General features: G+C 45.6%; 1 protein-coding gene across 4 annotated transcripts in view; it reads left to right on the top strand.

Annotated features, from left to right (window-relative positions):
- LOC115110586 (serine/threonine-protein kinase N1-like) overlaps window positions 1-23,025 on the top strand; it is a 42,686-nt gene extending 19,661 nt beyond the window's left edge. For 2 of the 4 annotated variants that reach the window (XM_029636374.2, XM_029636375.2), the window contains exons 2-23: window positions 6,628-6,749; window positions 6,869-7,050; window positions 7,202-7,344; window positions 7,565-7,685; window positions 10,465-10,610; window positions 10,763-10,976; window positions 12,317-12,508; window positions 12,664-12,773; window positions 12,941-13,084; window positions 15,859-15,934; window positions 16,479-16,611; window positions 16,727-16,814; window positions 17,600-17,685; window positions 18,015-18,087; window positions 18,186-18,277; window positions 18,882-19,058; window positions 19,284-19,346; window positions 19,460-19,536; window positions 19,800-19,942; window positions 21,071-21,178; window positions 21,426-21,506; window positions 21,751-23,025. In XM_029636374.2, the coding sequence (XP_029492234.1) occupies window positions 6,628-6,749; window positions 6,869-7,050; window positions 7,202-7,344; window positions 7,565-7,685; window positions 10,465-10,610; window positions 10,763-10,976; window positions 12,317-12,508; window positions 12,664-12,773; window positions 12,941-13,084; window positions 15,859-15,934; window positions 16,479-16,611; window positions 16,727-16,814; window positions 17,600-17,685; window positions 18,015-18,087; window positions 18,186-18,277; window positions 18,882-19,058; window positions 19,284-19,346; window positions 19,460-19,536; window positions 19,800-19,942; window positions 21,071-21,178; window positions 21,426-21,506; window positions 21,751-21,954 (2,775 nt within the window). In that variant the 3' untranslated portion in view covers window positions 21,955-23,025. Of the gene's footprint in view, window positions 1-2,576; window positions 2,978-6,627; window positions 6,750-6,868; window positions 7,051-7,201; window positions 7,345-7,564; window positions 7,686-10,464; window positions 10,611-10,762; window positions 10,977-12,316; window positions 12,509-12,663; window positions 12,774-12,940; window positions 13,085-15,858; window positions 15,935-16,478; window positions 16,612-16,726; window positions 16,815-17,599; window positions 17,686-18,014; window positions 18,088-18,185; window positions 18,278-18,881; window positions 19,059-19,283; window positions 19,347-19,459; window positions 19,537-19,799; window positions 19,943-21,070; window positions 21,179-21,425; window positions 21,507-21,750 lie in introns of those variants that run through there. The other 2 variants (XM_029636372.2, XM_029636373.2) reach the window with 2 other exon arrangements.
- The last annotated feature ends 296 nt before the right edge of the window (window positions 23,026-23,321 follow it).

Genomic DNA, 23,321 nt, shown 5'->3' on the forward strand with positions numbered 1-23,321 from the left:
TGATTCTGGAAAATTCATGCTCAATTTGTCATTACCACGTACTGCTAGCAGCGTTTTAGCCAAATACTGTTATAAAGCTAGTCTGTGTTTTATAAATGTGCAATAATCATAAAACACAATTATATAAGCAATTGGACAAAAATTGAGATATGATTTCTAGCCCATATTGTCCAGCCTTACTCCCTAGGGTTGCAAAATTCCGGGAACTTTCAATAAATTCCCTGGTTTTCCAGAAATCCTGTTTGGAGGATTCTGGATTTCCTGCTTATTCCCTCCTGATTACAGAATCCTCTAACTGGGATTTCATGAAAACCAGGACATTTATTGTAAGTTCCCATTTTGCAACCCTAATTCTCCCTCCCTCTCACTATCATGATACAAAGCCTGTGACATAGTTTAGTTCCACTTCCTGTTCCCTGTTCTGTGAAGCAGCTGTGCCTCTGTTTCTCTCCATGGGTGTTCTTCTCCATGTGGCCTGATGCTATTCATGAACAACATGCTTCTGTTGTAACATGATACATACAACGACTGCTGTGCATCAATGTTTCCCTGTTTAGGACAAAAGACAAGAATAGCTAATGATTCCTTTAGCTTTTATTATTAGGTGTAATTAACTATGTATGACTGCTTTTTCAGTGACTGATTTGAAAGCTTTTTGTGGTTTCCTGGTTGTGATATCTTGGCCTTTGACCGTTTTCACTCAGCTGTGCTCTCTACATCCTCCTGTGCCTCTCACCTCTCCCCAAATGAACACACACACCGGTTGCATCACGGCCTGTTACGGGAAATGCTCCATCCATGACTGCAAGGCCCTTCAGCAGGTGGTGAAGATGGCCCAGTACAGTGCATTCGGAAAGTATTCAGAACCCTTGACTTTCTACACATTTTGTTGTTACAGTCGTATTCCCTCATCAATCTACACACATTACCCCATAATGACAAAGCAAAAGCAGGTTTTTAGAAGTGTTTGCAAATTTATTACAAATAAAAAACGGAAATATTACATTTACGTAAGTATTCAGACCCTTTACTCAGTACTTTGTTGAAGCACCTTTGGCAGCGACTAAAGCCTCGAGTCTTCTTGGTTATGACGCTACAAGCTTGGCACACCTGTATTTGGGGAGTTTCTCCCATTCTTCTCTGCAGATTCTCTCAAGCTCTGTCAGGTTGGATGGGGAGCGTCGCTGCACAGCTATTTTCAGGTCTCTCCTGAGATTGCTTGATTGGGTTCAAGTCCGGGCTCTGGCTGGGCCACTCAAGGACATTCAGAGACTCGAAGCCACTCCTGCGTTGTCTTGGCTGTGTGCTAAGGGTCGTTGTCCTGTTGGAAGGTGAACCTTCGCCCCAGTCTGAGATCCTGAACGCTCTGGAGATGGTTTTCATCAAGCATCCCTCTGTACTTTGTGCCGTTCATCTTTCCCTCGATTCTGACTAGTCTACCAGTCCCTGCTGCTGAAAAACATCCCCACAGCATGATGCTGCCACCACCATGCTTCACCATAGGGATGGTGCCAGGTTTCCTCCAGACGTGTTGCGTGGCGTTCAGGCCAAAGAGTTCAATCTTGGTTTCATCAGACCAGAGAATCTTGTTTCTCATGGTCAGAGTCCTTTAGGTGACTTTTGGCACCAGTAACTTCCGATCTGGCCACTTTAAATGTTTTGTTACCCTTCCCCAGATCTGTGCCTCGACACAATTCTGTCTTGGAGTTCTACGGACAAATCCTTTGACCTCATCAAGTTGTAGAAACATCTCAAGTAGGAGAAATGGAAACAGGATGCACCTGAGCTCAATTTCGAGTGTCATAGAGTCTCAAAGGGTCTGAATAATTAAGGTGTCAAAACAAAATCGAAAAACCTGTTTTTGTTTTGTCATTATGGGGTATTGTGTGTAGATTGATGAGGGAAACAATACATGTAATCCATTTTAGAATAAGGCTGTAAGGTAACAAAATGTGGAAAAGGTCAAGGGGTCTGAATACTTTCCGAATGCGCTGTACATCACCGTGCTCCCACCCATCCAGGATATCTACTCCAAACAGTGCACACACACACATATATATATACATTCATTCTACACACACATCACAACTGCTTCTACCAGACTCTTGTTATGATTGCCAAATACTGCACAATTTAAACACTTGCCCCCGAATCCTCCCTTCCCCAAAACACGTGTAAATATTGGACTCTGAATTGTACCTTCCTGTATTATACTTATACTAAAATGTTTATTCTATTCTACTGAGCCATTTACTTTATGTTCCTGTTCTTATCTTTTCTTATTTCTTATTGTTGTTGTTGTATTGTCCAGAAGGAACCTGCAGGTAACCATTTCTTTGGACTGTGTACACCAGGTGTATCCTGTACATATGACTAATGAAACTTGAAACAGACACCGCGTCTGGCAGTGTGTTTGATGTGATCAGTGTCTATCACAGCAGCCTGTCGCTATGCTAAGAGCATCCAACAGCAGGAAGCAAAGTGGCATTGCTCACTCGCTTACAAAACCACACCACTCTCCTCTGTGTGTGTGTTTCTGTAGTGTTACTGTTAGTCTTTCGCTCTCTCTCTAGGCTAGAGAGCAGAACAGGAAGCAGTGGGGTGGGGCTGTCTCTCTCTCTCTCTCTTCCTACCTCTTCCTTGCTCACTCGCTTCAGATTGAGTCTCTTTTGATTATTCCTGGCGGGAAGGAAGCACATCCCGGATTTGAGGAGGCAAGAATAGCTCTCTGTACTTTAAGTGGCGGTTCTGGTGTGAGGGTGTATAACAGGGCAGAGGGGAGAGGTTGGGCAACACAGAGAGAGAGCCAGGGTGGGCCATGGCCAGCGAGGGAGCTTTGGCGGACTGCCCAGGGGAGCACACTGCTGCAGTCCTCCCCACTCACACTGAACAGGACCAGGGGGACGCCGAGTCTTCGGTAGGCACACTCTGTCTGGGCACCATGCAACATGGCTGCCTTCCACACTACAGTGTGTTTGTGAGTTTCCTCTCCGCTTTCTGCTTCATGTTCACTTCCTTCTCAGTCCATGCCATTTCTGATGACTCATGTCGGGGCTGCTTTTAGTATTGTCGCATTGTTTTCAGACCCATCTGAGTGGAGAACTGCCTCTGTTCAATTTCTCGGTATTGTTCCGCAGGAGGGCATTGCTAAATGGCTATAAATGTATAGTAGTGAGTCACATGGTTAATGTTCCGGCCCTTTCCTCCTTCCTCTTCTCTCCTCTGTGCCGCTGTTGCTCACGTCCTGCCTCAGTATTAGTGGCTGTTCATTGTAGGACGAGTGTGTGTGTCAAACTAGTGTGTTGTGTGTGTGTGTCTCAGCTCTGCTCAACAAGTGGGTGTTCCTGTCTTAGTCCTACCAAGGCTCTATTCCTCGCTCATCTTTCTCTCTCCTTGTATGTTCTCTACCTCCATCTCTAGGTGATTTTAGTGTTAGAGAAGGACAGGGCTGGGAGCACAATGAAGCTACAGCCTTGGTGTTGTTCGGACAGTAACACCACGCTCCAGCTAACTGGGCCATTTGTCCCACAATTTGTGATCGCGTTGATACCAACAGTACTATTTCACCTGTATATCTAACGCTGTGTTCCTTCACAACAAATAGCCAAGCATTTCAGTGAGCCGTTTGACACAACATTAGGCCATCAGGTCCACTATGAGAAATATTCCCAGATTATCATGACTACTCTGCACTGTTGTTGTGGAAGGTTTCCTGTTTAATAGCCTGTGTAAGTAGCCCTCGAAGGCTCAGTAGCTGGGCTTGGCCACGAGGGCTGACTTGGCTTGCCTGCAGCCTGCTGTATTGTATTGTATTGCAGATGGATTATGGTTCTAATGAGAGTCTGCCTGGTAGGAGCCGGGCTCTGCTCTGTTATGCCTGGCGTGGTGCTGAACAGGCCAATAGGGACGCTGCTGTAATCAGATCTGCAGGCTGGAGCCAGGCCCGGGTCTCTGAGTGGCCTACAGCTGTCAGTCAGTCGTTATGAGAGGGGAGGGACTGGGACTGCTCTGTCTGTCTGTCTCCATGTTGTAGGATCTGGGCTCTGTTCAACTCTAATAATGGTGCTGTCTCTGTTTGATTGTTGCTGATGTCTGCTGTTGGGGATTTACTGTGATAGTGTTGCATGCCGGTTTGTGTGTGTGTGTGTGTGTGTGTGTGTGTGTGTGTGTGTGTGTGTGTGTGTGTGTGTGTGTGTGTGTGTGCATGCAAGTGTGCTTATATGCATGCAATGCCGTTACATGCATGTACAGTGGGGAGAACAAGTATTTGATACACTGCCGATTTTGCAGGTTTTACTACTTACAAAGCATGTAGAGGTCTGTAATTTTTTATCATAGGTACACTTCAACTGTGAGAGATGGAATTTAAAACAAAAATCCAGAAAATCACATTGTATGATTTTTAAGTAATTCATTTGCATTTTATTGCATGACATAAGTATATGATACATCAGAAAAGCAGAACTTAATATTTGGTACAGAAACCTGTGTTTTCAATTACAGAGATCATAAGTTTCCTGTAGTTCTTGACCAGGTTTGCACACACTGCAGCAGGGATTTTGGCCCACTCCGCCATACAGAACTTCTCCAGATCCTTCAGGTTTCGGGGCTGTCGCTGGGCAATATGAACTTTCAGCTCCCTCCAAAGATTTTCTATTGGGTTCAGGTCTGAAGACTTCACGGTTGGGATGGTGTTCTTGGGGTTGTACTCATCCTTCTTCTTCCTCCAAACACGGCGAGTGGAGTTTAGACCAAAAAGCTCTATTTTTGTCTGGATCATCCAGATGGTCATTGGCAAACTTCAGACGGGCCTGGACATGCGCTGGCTTGAGCAGGGGGACCTTGCGTGCACTGCAGGATTTTAATCCATGATGGCGTAGTGTGTTACTAATGGCTTTCTTTGAGACTGTGGTCCCAGCGCTCTTCAGGTCATTGACCAGGTACTGCCGTGTAGTTCTGGGCTGATCCCTCACCTTCCTCATGATCATTGATGCCCCACGAGGTGAGATCTTGCATGGAGCCCCAGACCGAGGGTGATTGACCATCATCTTGAACTTCTTCCATTTTCTAATAATTGTGCCAACAGTTGTTGCCTTCTCACCAAGCTGCTTGCCTATTGTCCTGTAGCCCATCCCAGCCTTGTGCAGGTCTACAATTTTATCCCTGATGTCCTTACACCCTCTCTGGTCTTGGCCATTGTGGAGAGGCTGGAGTCTGTTTGATTGAGTGTGTGGACAGGTGTCTTTTATACAGGTAACGAGTTCAAACAGGTGCAGTTAATACAGGTAATGAGTGGAGAACAGGAGGGATTCTTAAAGAAAAACTAACAGGTCTGTGAGAGCCAGAATTCTTACTGGTTGGTAGGTGATCAAATACTTATGTCATGCAATAAAAAGCAAATTATTTACTTAAAAATCATACAATGTGATTTTCTGGATTTTTATTTTAGATTCCGTCTCTCACAGTTGAAGTGTACCTATGATAAAAATGACAGACCTCTACATGCTTTGTAAGTAGGAAAATCAGCTAAATCGGCAGTGTATCTCCCCACTGTATGTCTGTATTTGTGCCTAATGTCTATCACACTGTCATGTGTGTTTGTGTGCTGTATCTGTTTCTGTGTGGCTGGCTGAGAGCTGGCGTGCTGACAGCGTGTCTGTGTGAATCAGTGGCTCTGAGCAGGAACAAGCCCTGATAGATTTGAGTCTCTATTAATGCTGTCCTAATCTGCTCTGATCTGGTTACCATCAGGAGGGGATGTGAGCGCTCAGGCCTTGACTCATTTAACGTCTCAGTCTCACTCTGCTGCTCTTAGAGACTCAGTTCTCTGATGGGGAAGCACTCACCTCATTTTTTTAAAGTCCCTGACTCCGTCTGTCCCTTTCTGTTGCTGTCTTGGCCTCTGTTATATCTACTCTAGCCATGGATCTACAGTACTTTTACTCTTTGCTGCGCTGCAGTCACACAGGATGAGCTGAAAGGTTGGGCTCTTTGGTTTGGGCACCTGCCTCTGGGACCCATTGGAAACACAATAGCCTGCTCGTTCTCTCTCTCTCTCTCTCTCTCTCTCTCTCTCTCTCTCTGTCTCTCTCTCTGTCTCTCTCTCTGTCTCTCTGTCTCTCTCTGTCTCTCTCTCTCTCTCTCTGTCTCTGTCTCTCTCTCTGTCTCTCTCTCTCTCTCTCTCTCTCTCTCTCTCTCTCTTTGTGTTAGTGTAATGTAGTATCTTACTCTTTCCAGTTCTACAGTGAAGGTCTGGTCTCTCTCTCTCTCTCTCTCTCTCTCTCTTTTCCCTGTACAGATAAATGCTCCTCTCTCTCCTAATATTTGCTGCCAGTTTAGTGCTGCTCAGTTAAACCTTCTGACCTACAGGGCTGTGTATGAGACATCTGATGTCAAAGGTGAACACAACCTAGTCCCCTGCACCTCCACTCCTCCAAAACCCCTAATTAGGCCCTTTTCCCTGAGAGTGGTTTTGCATCGAATTGGAAATACGGCAGACCTTTGTTTATCGTCTCTCTGCTATCACCCCAGTATCATCTTGGCACAATACATGTCACAATGTATTTGACTGATGCTAATCTATTATCCATTCTCTCTCTCCCTCTCCTCTTCCTCTCCCCCTGTCAGAGTGACCCAGGTGGGCTGTCACTGCTGGAGCAGCTGGGTCTGGACCAGAGCTCAGACTTCTCTGACTCCAGCATTCAGCAGCGGCTGGACGGAGCGAGGGACCACATCCGCCGGGAGATCAGGTTAGCATTACTACTTAATTACTCATTTACTATTCAATCATTTCTATGATGTATTGATTAACTACTCATTGTGTGATGCTACCAACTTATGAAAAGTCCCTGTGATTTGACTGGATCAGGAAGGAGCTGAAGATCAAGGAAGGAGCAGATAACCTGAGGAGAGCCACCACAGACAAGAAGAATGCCCAGCAGGTGGACAGCCAGCTTCGCAGCTCCAACCGCAGACTGGACAGCCTGCACTCTAAGTTACAGGAGCTGGACGCTTACATTGTGGTCAAAGGAGGGGACGACAACAACACAGGTATCACTGACAGGGATGGAACTATGAAGCGAATGGCGTGTAGCCTTATACCATTGGATGGATTCAACCAAAAGTTGTAATGTAGAAACATGTTGGCCATTGTTCATGATTATAATAACTGTCAGTTAAAACCATGACCTTTGACCCTCAGATGCCCCCAAGTCTCCCGGGGCGCGCAGCCGCTCGGCCAATCAGGACCGGATCACGGCTCTGGAGCGCCAGCTCAACATCGAACTCAAGTGCAAACAGGGAGCAGAAAACATGATCCCCATTTATGCCAATGGAGTCACCAAGGTACTGGACCACCTAACCCCTCTAATATATACATCTACTGTAGCCTATGTACAATACAACCAGCCCCTCCACAATCTCTCTTTCTCACTCTTCTGAGTTCATGTCTCTAGTCAGATCATCTCCCAGCCTGATTCTTCTCTGAGTAGTGAAGGTTAGCTAGTATGTGTATTTGTGAGCTGTCTGCTATTTCACTGTCCTCACTGTACGGTGTCGCTTGTAGGACAAGAAGATGCATCAGACGGCCCAGCAGATGCTGCAGGACAGCAAGACCAAGATCGACATCATCCGCATGCAGATCCGCAAGGCCATGCAGGCCACTGAGCAGACTGAAGATATCCAGGGTAAATATCTGTCTGTCTGTCTCTGTCTCTGCCTGCCTGCCTACTTGCCTGCCTGCTTGTCTGTCTGTCTGTCTGTCTGACTGACTGTCTGTCTGACTGTCTGTCTGTCTCTGTCTCTGCCTGCCTGCCTGCCTGCCTACTTGCCTGCCTGCTTGTCTGTCTGTCTGTCTGTCTGACTGTCTGTCTGACTGTCTGTCTGTCTCTTCATCCCCCTTTGTCTCTCTGTCTCTAATCTGTACATCTATCGTTAAATGTTATATGAAGTGTGGGTAACAGATCAATGCCCTCCTCAGAAGTGCAGAGTGGACATTATTATAACCTACTCCACTCCATTCACACACACACACACACACACACACAGCCGGGCTCACTTCCACACAGAGCTCAGGTTAAGGCCTTAATGATGTTCCTGCATCCCCATGATGTTGCCCAACAGCAAAAAGTCATGCTTCATTTACCCGAGGTTAGAGACAGAGGGAAAAGGGGAGAGAGAGAAAGATAAGGAAACAAATAGTAAGATATGGAAAGAGGGGAGAGAGAACGAGAAAGAGAGTGAGAAGATGGGAAAAGCACAGGAAATAAAGAGGCAGATTTAGGCCCATATCTTGAGATGAATTGCTGTGTCTATTTCCCTCTCCCTACCTTCTTTTCTCTACCTTCCTCCCTCCGTTGGTTTAAGAATAGATCAGAGCTGCAGGGCATTTAACCTCATAAGTCATGAACCATCCCTAACTTAGGACACATACAGACGCACACAAATCCATCAAAAAACCCATCAAAACCTCACATTAGCTTGATTTGGATTTTCAGTACAGATTACTTTATCATATTATGAAAGATAACTGTATACAGTGCATTCGGAAAGTATTCAGACCCCATTACTTTTTCCAAATGTTGTTATGTTATAGCCTTGTTCTAAAATAGATTTTTTTTAAATGTCTCATCAATCTACACAATACCCCATAATGACAAGACGAAAACAGGTTTATTACAAATATTACAAGACGAAAACAGGTTTATTACAAATATTACAAGACGAAAACAAATTTATTACAAATAAAAAACAGAAATACCTTATTTACGTAAGTATTCAGACCCTTTGCTATGAGACTCCAAATTGAGCTCAGGTGCATCCTGTTTCCATTGATCATCCTTGAGATGTTTCTACAACTTGATTGGAGTCCACCGTGGTAAATTGAATTGATTGGACATGATTTGGAAAGGCACAGACCTGTCTATACATGGCGCACAGTTGACAGTGCATGTCAGAGCAGAAACCAAGCCATGAGGTCAAAGGAATTGTCCGTAGAGCTCCAAGACAGGATTGTAATCGAGGCACAGATCTGGGGAAGGGTACCAAAACATTTCTGCAGCATTGAAGGTACACCATTCCAGTGTTTTACTTGCTATATTGTATTTACTTTGCCACCATGGCCTTTTTTGCCTTTACCTCCCTTCTCACCTCATTTGCTCACATTGTATATAGACTTGTTTATACTGTATTATTGACTGTATGTTTGTTTTACTCCATGTGTAACTCTGTGTCGTTGTATCTGTCGAACTGCTTTGCTTTATCTTGGCCAGGTCGCAATTGTAAATGAGAACTTGTTCTCAACTTGCCTACCTGGTTAAATAAAGGTAAAATAAATCAAATAAATAAAAAGGTCCCTAAGAACACAGTGGCCTCCGTCATTCTAAAATGGAAGAAGTTTGGAACCACCAAGACTATTTCTAGAGCTGGCGACCGGCCAAACTGTGAAATCAGGGGAGAAGGGCCTTTGTCAGGGACATGACCAAGATCCCGATGGTCACTCTGACAGAGCTCCAGAGTTTCAATTTGGAGATGGGAGAACCTTCCAGAAGGACTACCATCTCTGCAGCACTCCACCAATCAGGCCTCTATGGTAGAGTGGCCAGACCGAAGCCCCTCCTCAGTAAAAGGCACATGACAAAACGCTTGGAGTTTGCCAAAAGGCACCTAAAGGACTCTCAGACCATGAGAAACAAGATTCTCTAGTCTGATGAAACCAAGATTGAACATTTGGCCTGAATGCCAAGCGTCACATCTGGAGGAAACCTGGCACCATCGCTATGGGGAAGCATGGCGGTGGCAGCATCATACTGTGGGGATGTTTTTCAATGGCAGGGACTGGGAGACTAGTCAGGATCGAGGGAAAGATGAATGGAGCAAAGTACAGAAAGATCCTTGATGAAAGCCTGCTCCAGAGCACTCAGGACCTCAGACTTGGGCGAAGGTTTCACCTTCCAACAGGACAACAACCCCAAGCACACAGCCAAGACAATGGAGGAGTGGCTTCGGGACACGTCTCTGAATGACTTTGAGTGGCCCAGCCAGAGCCCGGACATGAACCTGATTGAACATGTCTGGAGAGACCTGAAAATAGCTGTGCAGCGACGCTCCCCATCCAAACAGAGCTTGAAAGGATCTGCAGAGAATGGGAGAAACTTTCCAAATCCAGGTGTGCCAAACTTGTAGCGTCATACCCAAGAAGACAAAAGGCTGTAATCACTGCCAAAGGTGCTTCAACAAAGTACTGAGTCTGAATACTTATGTAAATGTCATGTTTAATTATTATTCATTTTTTTACATTTGCAAAAATGTCTTAAAACCTGCTCTTGCTTTGTCATTGGGGTGTATTATGTGTAGATTGATGAGGGGAAAATGAATTTAATCCATTTTAGAATACGGCTGTAACAACATAACAAAATGTGTAAAAAGTCAAAGGGTCAGTAAATGGTTTGTTATCGTTCTCCCCAGGTAAGCCAGACACGTGTGGGGTGGAGCTGCGTGTGGAGGAGCTGTGGCATCATTACCGTGTGGAGCACGCCATGGCTGAGGGAGCCAAGAACATGCTGAGGCTGCTGGGAGTAGGGAAGGTCCAGGACAAGAAGGCCATGTCAGAGGTCAGAGTTCGCACACAAGACCACTGTCTGGATCTCACACATGAACGCACATTTAATGCACACATACACACAAACACACACAAAAACACACACACCATTTAGGGCACATTTAAATGCACACACACACCATTGTAACCCCTCTCTCCTCCCAGGCCCAGTGTGGTCTGAGTGAGTCGTCACAGCGCTGTGACCTGCTGAGAGGCTCTCTGGAGCAGCGTTTGCTGGAGCTGACGGATGACCACCCCAAGGCCTGCCTCATCAAGGAAGAGCTGGTGCTGGCATCCTCCTCAGCCTTCAGCTCCAGACACGGAACCCCCTATGTACACAACCAGTACAGCACCCTCTGCAAGCCCTCCCCACTCACTGGTACATACACTCATAGTCTATAACTGACTCTTACAGCCTCTCTATACCCTATAACTGTCTCTTACAGCCTCTCTATACCCTATCACTGACTCTTACAGCCTCTCTATACCCTATCACTGTCTCTTACAGCCTCTCTATACCCTATAACTGTCTCTTACAGCCTCTCTATACCCTATAACTGTCTCTCACAGCCCCTCTACCCTATAACTGTCTCTTACAGCCTCTCTTTACCCAATCACTGTCTCTTACAGCCTCTCTATACCCTATAACTGTCTCTTACAGCCTCTCTATACCCTATAACTGTCTCTTACAGCCTCTCTATACCCTATAACTGTCTCTTACAGCCTCTCTATACCCTATCACTGTCTCTTACAGCCTCTCTATACCCTATAACTGTCTCTCACAGCCCCTCTATACCCTATAACTGTCTCTTACAGCCTCTCTATACCCTATAACTGTCTCTTACAGCCTCTCTATACCCTATAACTATCTCTTACAGCCTCTCTATACCCTATAACTGTCTCTTACAGCCTCTCTATACCCTATAACTGTCTCTTACAGCCTCTCTATACCCTATAACTGTCTCTTACACCCTCTCTATACCCTATCACTGTCTCTTACAGCCTCTCTATACCCTATCACTGTCTCTTACAGCCTCTCTATACCCTATCACTGTCTCTTACAGCCTCTCTATACCCTATAACTGTCTCTTACAGCCTCTCTATACCCTATAACTGTCTCTTATCACTGTCTCACTGTCTCTCTATCACTGACACGTATACCCTATAACTGTCTCTTACAGTCTCTCTATACCCTATCACTGTCTCTTACAGTCTCTCTATACCCTATCACTGACTCTTACAGCCTCTCTATACCCTATCACTGACTCTTACAGCCTCTCTATACCCTATCACTGACTCTTACAGCCTCTCTATACCCGATCACTGACTCTTACAGCCTCTCTATACCCTATCACTGACTCTTACAGTCTCTCTATACCCTATCACTGTCTCTTACAGTCTCTCTATACCCTATCACTGACACGTACAGCCTCTCTATAATGTATCACTGTCTCTTACAGCCTCTCTATACCCTATCACTAACTCTTACAGCCTCTCTATAATGTATCACTAACTCTTACGGCCTCTCTATAGTCTCTCACTACCTCTCTGTCTATACCTAACTGAAGGCTCTAATGCATCAGAAACTCATGGATTCAGTTGAATATCTCTTCCATATCCAGTGGCTGAAGTTATAAACCCTTTGAACCAGGTATGATACTCTCACTTCTACTCAAACATCTCATATCAACTCTCTCTCTCTCTCTCTCTCTCTCCTAGGTACCCTGCAGGTGCGTTTGCTGGGCTGTGTGGGGGTGTTGGAGGTGGTCCCGGGGCGCAGTAGAGGAACCCCGGTGGTCTTGCCTTGCTACATCCCAGGGGACGGACGCTCCTTCAAACTCAGTGGTCTCTACAGCCGCAGCACCAGCAGCATGAGCCTCAGGATCCCCGGCAAGACCGACGAACTCTCCTGTAAGTGTGTGTGTGTGTGTGTGTGTGTGTGTGTGTGTGTGTGTGTGTGTGTGTGTGTGTGTGTGTGTGTGTGTGTGTGTGGGGGGTTCACATATCTGTCCATTTGTGTTGTGTAGTGAGTTTCTAAACATGTGTTATGGTATTGTGTTGAACAGCGGAGGTGAGTGCGGTGTTGAAGCTGGAGAACACAGTGGTGGGACAGACGTGCTGGAAGACAGTGGGAGAGCAGGCCTGGGACCAGACCTTCACTGTAGAACTGGAAAGAGTAAGATACTACATTACACTAACACGAGAGAGTGTGTGTGTGCATGTTCACATGAGTGAGTGAGTGAGTGAGTGAGTGAGTGAGTGAGTGAGTGAGAGAAGGTGAAAAGAAGTGTATGTGCACCTGTGGTTGAAACAGTTTGTGTATTGACCTGTGTTTCGGCGCAGTCCAGGGAGATGGAGATAGCAGTGTACTGGAGGGACTACCGCTCCCTGTGTGCTCTCAAGTACCTGAAGCTGGAGGACTTCCTGGACAACCAGAGACACAAAGTTCAGCTGGAGCTAGAGCCTCAGGGCCTGCTGCTGGCAGAGGTACACACACCCCGCCCTGAATACACACGTGTATGCACACACATACACACATGCACGCAGACGCAGACAGAGACATGTGAACATGCACACACACGCACCAACACATACATCCCTCCTCAATACTTAACTATACTATACAGTACCAGTCAAAAGTTTGGACACACCTACTCATTCAAGGGTATTTCTTTATTTTTACTATTTTCTACATTGTATAATAATAATGAAGACATCAAATCTATGAAATAACACATATGGAATCATGTAGTAACCAAAAAAGGGTTCAACAAATCAACATCAAGCGCTATGATGAGACTGGCTCTTATGAGGACCGCCACAGGAAAGGAAGACCCAGAGTTACCTCTGCTGCAGAGAATACATTCATTAGAGTTACCAGCCTCAGAAATTGCAGCCTAAATAAATGCTTCACAGAGTTCAAGTAACAGACACATCTCAACATCAACTGTTCAGAGGAGACTGTGTGAATCAGGCCTTTGTGGTTGAATTGCTGCAAAGAAACCACTACTAAAGGACACCAATAAGAAGAAGAGACTTGCTTGGGCCAAGAAACACGAGCAATGGACATTAGACCGGTGGAAATTTGTCCTTTGGTCTGGAGTCCAAATAGTTCCAACTATTTGTAATAGTGTCTTTGTGAGACTCGGTGTTGGTGAACGGATGATCTCATGTGTATTTCCCACCGTAAAGCATGAAGGAGGTTTATGGTGTGGGGGTGCTTTGCTGGTGACACTGTCAGTGATCTATTTATAATTCAAAGCACACTTAACCAGTATGGCTACCAAGCAATCTGCAGCGATACGCCATCCCATCTGGTTTTGGCTTAGTGGGACTATCATTTGTTTTTCAACAGGACAATGACCCACACACCTCCAGGCTGTGTAAGGGCTATTTTACCAAGAAGAGTGTGATGGAGTGCTGCATCAGATGACCTGGCCTCCACAAATCCCCCGACCTCGACCCAATTGAGATGGTTTGGGATGAGTCGGACCGCAGAGTGAAGAAAAGCAGCCAACAAGTGCTCAGCATGTGTGAGAACTCCTTCAAGACTGTTGGAAAAGCATTCCAGATGAAGCTGGTTGAGAGAATGCCAAGAGTGTGCAAAGCTGTCCTCAAGGCAAAGGTGGCTACTTTGAAGAATCTAAAATATATTTTGATTTGTTTAACACTTTTCTGGTTACTACTATGATTCCATATGTGTTATTTCATAGTTTTGATGTCTTCACTATTATTCTACAATGTAGAAAATAGCAAAAATAAAGAAAAACCCTTGAATGAGTAGGTGTGTCCAAACTTCTGACTGGTACTGTATGTGTCATTGGCGGTCAGTGCTATTTAAGATGAGGGAGGACGCAAATTTTTTTTTATGAGCATGGCCTTATTTCAATTACAGCATATTGGAGGACTGTCATTCATATTCCATTCACCCAGCTCAATATAAAGTCGGTTTTGGCTACTACATGATTCTCAAATTTTCCTTATATCCATCATAAGATTTCTACAACCTAGCCTATGAATGAAAGTTTACAATGTAGGTGCACAGGTCGAGATACATTTAAGTAATCAAGGTGACAGACAGTGACACATTCAATACCGCTTTGCACACTCTTACCAGCATCTAGCTGATCTAGGGTGTAATCATTAGTCCAACAGTTGCAAACGAGTTTCTATTGGACAAATTCAAATATGTTTATCCCCATTTTGTTCCGTCTAAGAATGCTTTTCAACAGAATCGGCGGAATGAATGCACCCCTGATCACACGCAAACACAGGTCACTTTCATAGCAGCCACATATAAACAGTGTGAATACTTTGATTGTTGTAGCTATAATTCCTTCTCGCATCCACGTGCTCTCCTCCTCTCACCCTTTCCCTTCGCTTGTGGACTTCAGTGTACAACAAACACATCAGCTGTCTGTGACCAGGCGAAAAAATCTTTCTAAGCCAAACCTTCATATCATAACCGCCACACACACCCTACATCATTGTCACCATTATTAACTAACGTCAGAGTCAGCATAGCTACTAAAACTAACGTGTTAGTAAACCCACTACAATCATGCAGTACAGTATAGTCAGCAAGCAGTTTAGCAGTTACACCGGTGGGCACAGGTGGTAGTAAATGAATAACACCAAAAGCTTACCTTGACTTGGAAGAGTTCCAGTGTTGGTTCGCCATAGCCAGCTAGCGAACATAGTGTCCCTCTCTGGTTGGTGTCTGCCGGGTGTTTAAGTAGGCTAAACTAGCTAGCTGCATTCACTAGCTAAGTAAGTGAAAGTGAAAAATATATGAAATATCTCTGCTAGGTAGCTTCTTCATTTTTTAAGAAATGTATTTGTTTAAAAAAATTAGGCACTGCAGTGCTAGCTAGCTGTAGTTTATGCTTTTCTAGATGAATTATCATGCAGTTAATGCTGCAAGAGCTCGGATAGGTTGGAGGACGTCCTCCGGATGTTGTCATAGTTGCTGTGTAAGTCTATGGAATGGGGTTAGAACAATGAGCCTCCTAGGTTTTGTATTGAAGTCAACTACCAGCTAGATGATGGTGGTACCCTACAGAGTGCTGTTGAAGCTACTGTAGACCTTCATTGCAAAGCAGTGTGTTTTAATCAATTATGTGGTTACGTGAATATATTTTGTATAGTTTTCTCGAAAAAGGATAACTTTTTTAGATGTTTCACTATTTTTATGAAATTCACTGAGGAGGATGGTCCTCCCCTTTCTCCTCTGAGTCTCCACTGATATGTGTGTATTTCAGGTAATGTTCTTCAACCCAGTCATAGAGAGAGGCCCAAGACTGCAGAGACAAAAGAAGGTTTTCTCCAAACAGCATGGTAAGATAGGTTTTTCTCAGAACAGTGTGTTGTGTTAGAATGTGTAACGTCTTAGATAAAGCCTCATTTTGTTCTGTATGTTGTCAGCAGCTGCCAAGCCTGGCTCCATGTATCCCAGCATCCCTATAGGGCTCACACCTGCTTCCTCACTGAGTAGCATGGAGTTGCCCCCTAGACACTGATCTACAGTCTAAACTGATCTACAGTCAGTTTAGTGTTTCACCCCCTCACATTAGAATTGGGGGTTCCTAGATATGTGACTACATGCAACCTCCACCCAGAACCCACTTTGTACCTCTCTGTGCTCTGTATTGCCATCTAGTGTTGGAATTAGCAGTGCTGTGGGTTCATCTGGTGGGTTGAGGTGGTTTTATTGCTTTGGAGTATGACAACTTGAGTGTGTCGGGGTTGAAGCTTCTTCGGTGCAATCTGAACAATCCTAATGGATTGAGTAAACCATGTTAAAAGTTTCTGCGTGAACAGGATAGATTGCATTTCAGGGGGATTTGTGTTTACTGCCATGTGTGTGTTGGGTATGTTGCAGGTAAAGCGTTCCTGCGTGCTCGTCAGATGAATGTTGACATCGCCACCTGGGTCCGCCTACTGAGGAACGCCATCCCTACTGGAAACAACGTTCCCAGCTACACCCCACACACACACTCACGCTCACATTCTGGGTACTGTACACACACACAGATAGCCTTTCTCATACCTCTTTAATGCTTCAGACAGCAAGCACAGCATATACTGTACATGGGAAACTGTTGACTGGTGTTTCTGTGTGTGTCGTAGGGAGATCTCAGTGGAGAAGCTGACTCTGGAGAGCGACTCTCCTCTGAGACCTGAGATCAGGAGAGACGTTGTTGACACACCCCACCTGGTGAGAAGAAGAGAAGGGAGGGATGAAGAGAGGGATGAGGGATGGGAGGATGGGGTAGGGAGGGATTGGAGGGAGGGTGCGGCAATGGAGTGATAATCATCTGATAGCCATCTCTGTAGTATCACATTCCCTTTGGCCATTCCCTCCAGAAAGCCTTTGACTAGACAACAGTGGTTCAGTCATATTGGACTATTAAACTAGGATGAATCTGGAACGAGACAGAGCAGGGCCTGGGAGGAAGGAGAGGAGAGAGGTAACAATAAGAGGGGAAAGGGAGAAATCCACACTAATTAGACCAAATTGGATCGAGGGAGCTTTAATTAGATCAAAGCCCAATCTGTGTTAGATTCCCAGTGTGTAAAACATGATTGGCACGAGAGGACAGAGAGAGAGGGACCGAGGGAGTGAGGGAGGGAGAGGGACAGAGGGAGGGAGAGGGACAGAGGGAGTGAGGGAGGGAGAGGGAGAGAGATGCGGAGGAAGGGAGGGCCTTGGTAACAGATGGTATGGTCAGTGGGGCTGAGGGATTACTGGATTAGTTACTCTGGTGTTTTTAGAGAACTAATTAACAGTAACGAGGGAACGAGGAAGAGAGGAGAGGGGATTGAGCAGCCAGCCAGCCAGCAGGAAACTGGCTACTAATAATGATGAGGGACAGAATTACTGTTGCCCTGTCTGTCTGTTTTTCCTTCTCCCTCTCTCACCTTCTTCCTCATTCTCTCTATCTATCCCTCTCTCCTCTTTCTATCTTTCTATCTCTGTCTCTCTTTTTCTCTTACACTCAGGAACAGCCTGTGATCGAGCCCTTGTCCCCTCCAGACCTCGCCCAAGGGCGGCCAACCAGAACCCTATCCACGAGTTCCTTGCGCAGGTACAGCACCATGCAGAGTTGGCACAGTGTGTCCTCACACTCACACCTGAGTACATCCTCTCACAATATGGCCCCCACAGCATGATGCTGGAGAAACACGCCCACTCACAATATGGCCACATGACCTGACCTCCTCCACAACACGTTACTGTAGCCACAGAGACATATATCACAGCAACATGCTCTCTATAGAAGTGCTAGGTAGACACAAAACACCAGATAATACTGCATCCTGTTTCTTCAGCTAACAGATGACCATTCAAGATGGTAAAGTAAAGGCTATTTCAGTGATTGTGATGATGATTATTTTCTTTGTGTCCTGGTATTAGACAGAGCAAAGGCCCTCTGTGTCTGCAGGACTTCAAGCTGATCGCTGTGCTGGGCAGGGGACACTTTGGCAAAGTATGTGTCCTCACATTTGAAATATCCTCCCTTTGTTTGGAAGTTCTCCATCCAGAGGATTCAGGTCGAGATTCACATGAACCACTGGTGTTTTCCAGGTGTTGTTGTCGGAGTACAAGAGGACAGGCAGTGTGTACGCTATCAAAGCCCTGAAGAAGGGAGACATTGTGGCGCGGGACGAAGTGGACAGGTATGGATCTACACTAGAGTGCAACACAGGCCAAGACAGAACACAGGCCAACTATATCATGCCTCTGTCTGACAATATATATGACCTCCATCATGGTGAAATGACTTGTCTAGTTTTATATACAGTGTGCCACAAAATTGTCAACACAAAACTGATCAGCAACAAACCATGGCGAAAATATACACTGTACAAGTTAACTGTGTGTTTACATACTGTACTTGACAGACAGTTCTTTCTTTCCTGTTGTCTTCTATCATTCTCTCCTCTCTCCTCTCCTCTCTCCTCTCTCCCTCTCCTTTCTCCTCTCTCCTCTCTCCCTCTCCTCTCTCTCTCCCCTCTCTCCTCTCTCCCTCTCCTCTCTCCCTCTCCTTTCTCCTCTCTCCCTCTCCCCTCTCTCCTCTCTCCCTCTCCTTTCTCCTCTCTCCCTCTCCTCTCTCCTTTCTCCTCTCTCTTCTCTCCTCTCCCTCTTTCTCTCCTCTCTCTCTCTCCTCTCTCCCTCTCCTCTCTCCCTCTCCTCTCTCCCTCTCCTCTCTCCTCTCTCCTCTCTCCTCTCTCCTCTCCCCTCTCTCCCTCTCCTCTCTCTCTCCTCTCTCCCTCTCCTCAGTCTGATGTGTGAGAAGCGTATTTTTGAGACGGTGAACAGCTCCCACCATCCCTTCCTGGTCAACCTGTTTGCATGTTTCCAGACCCCAGAACACGTGTGCTTCGTCATGGAGTACACGGCTGGGGGTGACCTCATGATGCACATCCACGCAGACGTCTTTACAGAGCCCCGAGCCGTGTGGGTACCGCTGTGTATTTCTGTGTTCTACTGAATGTGTAACGGAACATGGGGGAGGAGCAGGCATGCTTTGAGAAATGTATATTTGTGTTCATATGGTTGTACACTGTATGCGTACTCATATCCATCCACGGTCTGCTGTTACTGGTGTGTGTGTGTGTGTGTGTGTGTGTGTGTGTGTCTTGACTATTTGTGTGTGCGCGTGTCTGTCTGTCTGTCCTGCAGGTTCTACGCAGCCTGTGTGGTTTTGGGCCTGCAGTTTCTTCATGACCATAAGATTGTGTACCGGTGAGTACTCTGGGTAGACATGAAACATAGAACACATGACCCTCTCATCCTCCTACCCCTTCATCCTCAGAGTACCCATCAATTTTGAATTAGTCTTCATCCCTCCTCCTCAGGGACCTTAAACTCGATAACTTGTTGCTGGATACACAGGGCTATGTGAAGATCGCAGACTTCGGGCTCTGCAAAGAGGGTATGTTCTCTATAACTTATTCATCATGTCTCCAGAGCTCTGTAAGGATGCAAGGTCATAGCGGTTGTAGTTTGGAGTACTTTTGAGTCTTTTTTATTGAGGCCTCTTTTTGCTAATGAGCTCATGTTTTTCTATATTTGTGACTCAGTTTGTGTTTCTCTCGCTCTCCTTCCTCTCTCCGTTTTTCTCTCACAACAACCTCTCTCTCACTGCTTCTCTTTTCTTCCCTTCGTCTCATTCCTGATCTCTCTCTACTTCCCCAGGTATGGGCTATGGGGACAGGACCAGTACGTTCTGTGGTACTCCTGAGTTCCTTGCTCCAGAGGTTCTGACAGACACCTCCTACACCAGGGCAGTGGACTGGTGGGGCCTAGGAGTACTGGTGTATGAGATGCTGGTTGGAGAGGTAAGAGACTTGACTCTAAAAACCTCTTCAGAGAATTATATAAATATGACTCCATACATATCTAGCCTTATTATTTAGATATTCTCTGGAACTTTGGCGACTACTAAAGTATTTTTTAAACCTCCCGCTTTGGGCTGGATGTGTCAATGTGTAGTTCATACATCATTAATTAGGAGAATTACTGTCTTACCTCAATTAGACACGAAGCTGTGCTGCACCATTTTCCCTCAAGTGGTCCAGCCCCCTAGCAATTCGAGTTCAACCAATGAGCTTCAGCCCCTCGCCATATGAGTGACAGATGCACAAGATGCACATGATGCACCAACAGCAGAGCGAGAGAGAGGAAATTTCAGGGCCCACTTTCAGAACTACTGGCTAAAAAGTACACAAAAGTACCGGAGAATCCCTTTAATGAGTTAAGCCCTCACCTTTAAAGTAATTTATACTTTAAGTCGTTATGGTAATACAGCACTTTAGTCTATATTACATAAAGTGATGTGTGTTTGAGCCATATGTTACATAAATTAATATAGTGTAACAACTCACTAGGCGTGGCTGGTTGGCTGGCAATGATGAGTAACAATGACAGAAGTCCAACACACAGAGGCACAACTTAAGCCAAGGCAGCATATTTATTCAAGATAAAAGGGTCATAAAGATAGTTCTCAAACTGTAACTGAAAACACTCTCCCACACAGGGCTTAACTGAACTTAGTTACACTGAACTTAAAACTAGCTGGGCTGCTACCCAGCTTCACAATGTCCATGTGCTTCAAACAAATGTCTATAGAGCTCAGCCTTCGGCATCCAGCCAGGAGCTTTTCCCAAATGTCTGTAATGCTCAGCCTGCAGCATTCAGCCAGTAGCTCCTCTTCTCATGCTGAACTGAACTTGCACCTTATATGCCCCAGGTGTATTGCAGCCTAACGAAGCTGAGTGGCTTCAGGTGTGGGGCTTGGCACTGCAGCCTAAAAATACTGGTTGTGGGGTGTGGCTTACACGCTAAACAGTGGCATTCCCGGCCACATCACCGGGGCGCCATAATAGGTTAAATGAGTGGCTGTGAGCGTGACAGTGTGGCTGTGAGCGTGACTGCGAGTGTGACAGTGTGGTCTATGTGTGTGTCAGTCTCCATTCCCAGGTGATGATGAAGAGGAGGTGTTTGACAGCATAGTGAATGACGAGGTGCGCTACCCTCGCTTCCTCTCCACAGAGGCCATCGGCATCATGAGACGGGTAAGCTCCTCCCACAACATTCACATCCCACCAATCACCAGTGGAGCAAGAGAGAATCACATTGATTGACATGGTCAGTTTGGTCACTGTAAAGGTGGAGCCATTTTGCTTCTAGTTTCAGTGGGTTTTCTGTGAAAGTGTTTCTGATGTTTTTTCTGTTGTTAGCCATCTGTGTGTGTTGCTAGCTGGTGATTGGTCTGTGAGTTGTTATGTCTGGGTTGAGGTGTTTGTTGTTTTCTGTTGCCAGTTGTTGAGGAGGAACCCGGAGCGGCGCCTCGGCTCTGGTGAGAAAGATGCTGATGATGTCAAGAAACAGCCTTTCTTTAGGGTGAGTCTCTCTCGCTCTCTTTCTCTCTCCCTCAAACACAGACACACATGTCATTAGTTAACATTCCTTATAAACCACTGATTAAACTCTTGCTATGTAATCAGTGAGCCTGTTAAATAGTTCCAGCATCTGCTCCAACTCTATGTGGTACTGTAACGTCATGGGTTGCTGTTTTCAGTTGCATAGATGATTTAATTCACCTGGATTCTATGAACCAATCCGGTCTCTCTGTTCGCCCTCTCAGGGTGTGGACTGGGAAGCGCTGCTGCAGAGGCGGCTCCCGCCCCCGTTCGTCCCCAACATCAGGGGGAGGGAGGACGTCAGCAACTTTGACGAGGAGTTCACCGCCGAGACCCCCGCCCTCACGCCGCCCCGCGAACGCCGCACCCTCTCCCGCAAGGACCAGGACTGCTTCAAAGACTTTGACTACGTCTCTGACCTCTGCTAAGGGTCAAGGTCAGACTCTCCCTTTATACTGTAAGAGGAGCTGACGAGGGACTCTGCACTGCGAGAGGGATGTTACCAGGAGAGGCTTACTGCTGTTCTGTCTGAACTGTGAAGAGGCAGAAGAAAGTTACGCGAGGATGTGAATGCTGCTGCGGAGATACATTGTCAGGGATCTACTGACCTCTAATGGATTTCTGGAGAGCCTTTTTATAGGATGATACATGACGATAATCCGGATGATGTAACGCTCAGTGGATGAGTGCTGGGGCACAGTGTCTGTGCAGCATAGCAACATTGGAACTGAGTGAAGTTTATTTCCCTTAAAAGATTAAATGGATATTCTCTGTAGAAGACAATACAGTTCCAATGGACCTCTCTCTATTGCCTTTCTGCCTGCTATCTTTCCTCTCCCTTTATCGTTTGAGGCTGCTTACTGTTTCTGTGTGTAAATTCCGATCCTGCCTCAGTCTGTTCCCATTGCTGTCATCTGGAGTCCTGCACCTCTCATAAATCACCACATGGGGGAGCCATAGAAAAGGTCAAAAGTGTTCCAGAGAAATTGAGGAGATGACCAAGTGGGGTGCAGATTCAGTGTGTGATGAATGCCAAGGGATGCTAGTGAGAGTGAGGATGATGAGGGAGGAAGGATGAGCGTTGAGGTGTTTTTCTGTGTTTGGGCTGGGTCCTCACCATCTCATGTTACCCCTCGTCTTCAAATGGGATACTCCTCTACTCTCCCCGCTCTGTACGAGTTTTATCCTCAATCATTTAGAAATATTTTTCAAATAGTTTTCTGTGATTTTAGTTTCTTTTTGGTGTTTTGATTTGTCAATCATGCCGATGTTATGTTTGGAATTGTGACTTAGTAAAAATGTGAACCCAATGGACTGACTCACAGCTTTGTGACTTTTCAGCCCAATTACCATTCAGCCAGCTATATTAGCAGGACTTCTTTAAACTTATTTTTTTCAATATTGTGATATAAAACCTACAATATGAGTACAGTAGTGTATATTGTTTATGGATTCTCACACAATCCAAACTACTATAACTAAAGTTGTTTGTCATCCAGGATTGTCTGAACTTTTTAAAGCAATGTTACGTTCATTACGTTGAGTAACAGAGCAGAGTGTGCTGCACGTCACCAGACACCTTAGCAGTAGTGGGCACACCATGAAGACACTCCGTCCTAATGGGCCAAACATATCTACAGCAGGGCCTTTTCTTTTCCGTGTGTGTGTGTTCTCTCCAGGTCAGAAACACACTGGAATTTGGAGTCTCTCTGCTGTAGATTCACATAAACAATGAATGACTAGGCCTAAGATCAACGTAATGCAATATAATCAAATGGATGAGAATGAAACAGTC

Source organism: Oncorhynchus nerka, linkage group LG21, assembly GCF_034236695.1.
Source record: "Oncorhynchus nerka isolate Pitt River linkage group LG21, Oner_Uvic_2.0, whole genome shotgun sequence".
Classification (NCBI taxonomy): domain Eukaryota; kingdom Metazoa; phylum Chordata; class Actinopteri; order Salmoniformes; family Salmonidae; genus Oncorhynchus; species Oncorhynchus nerka.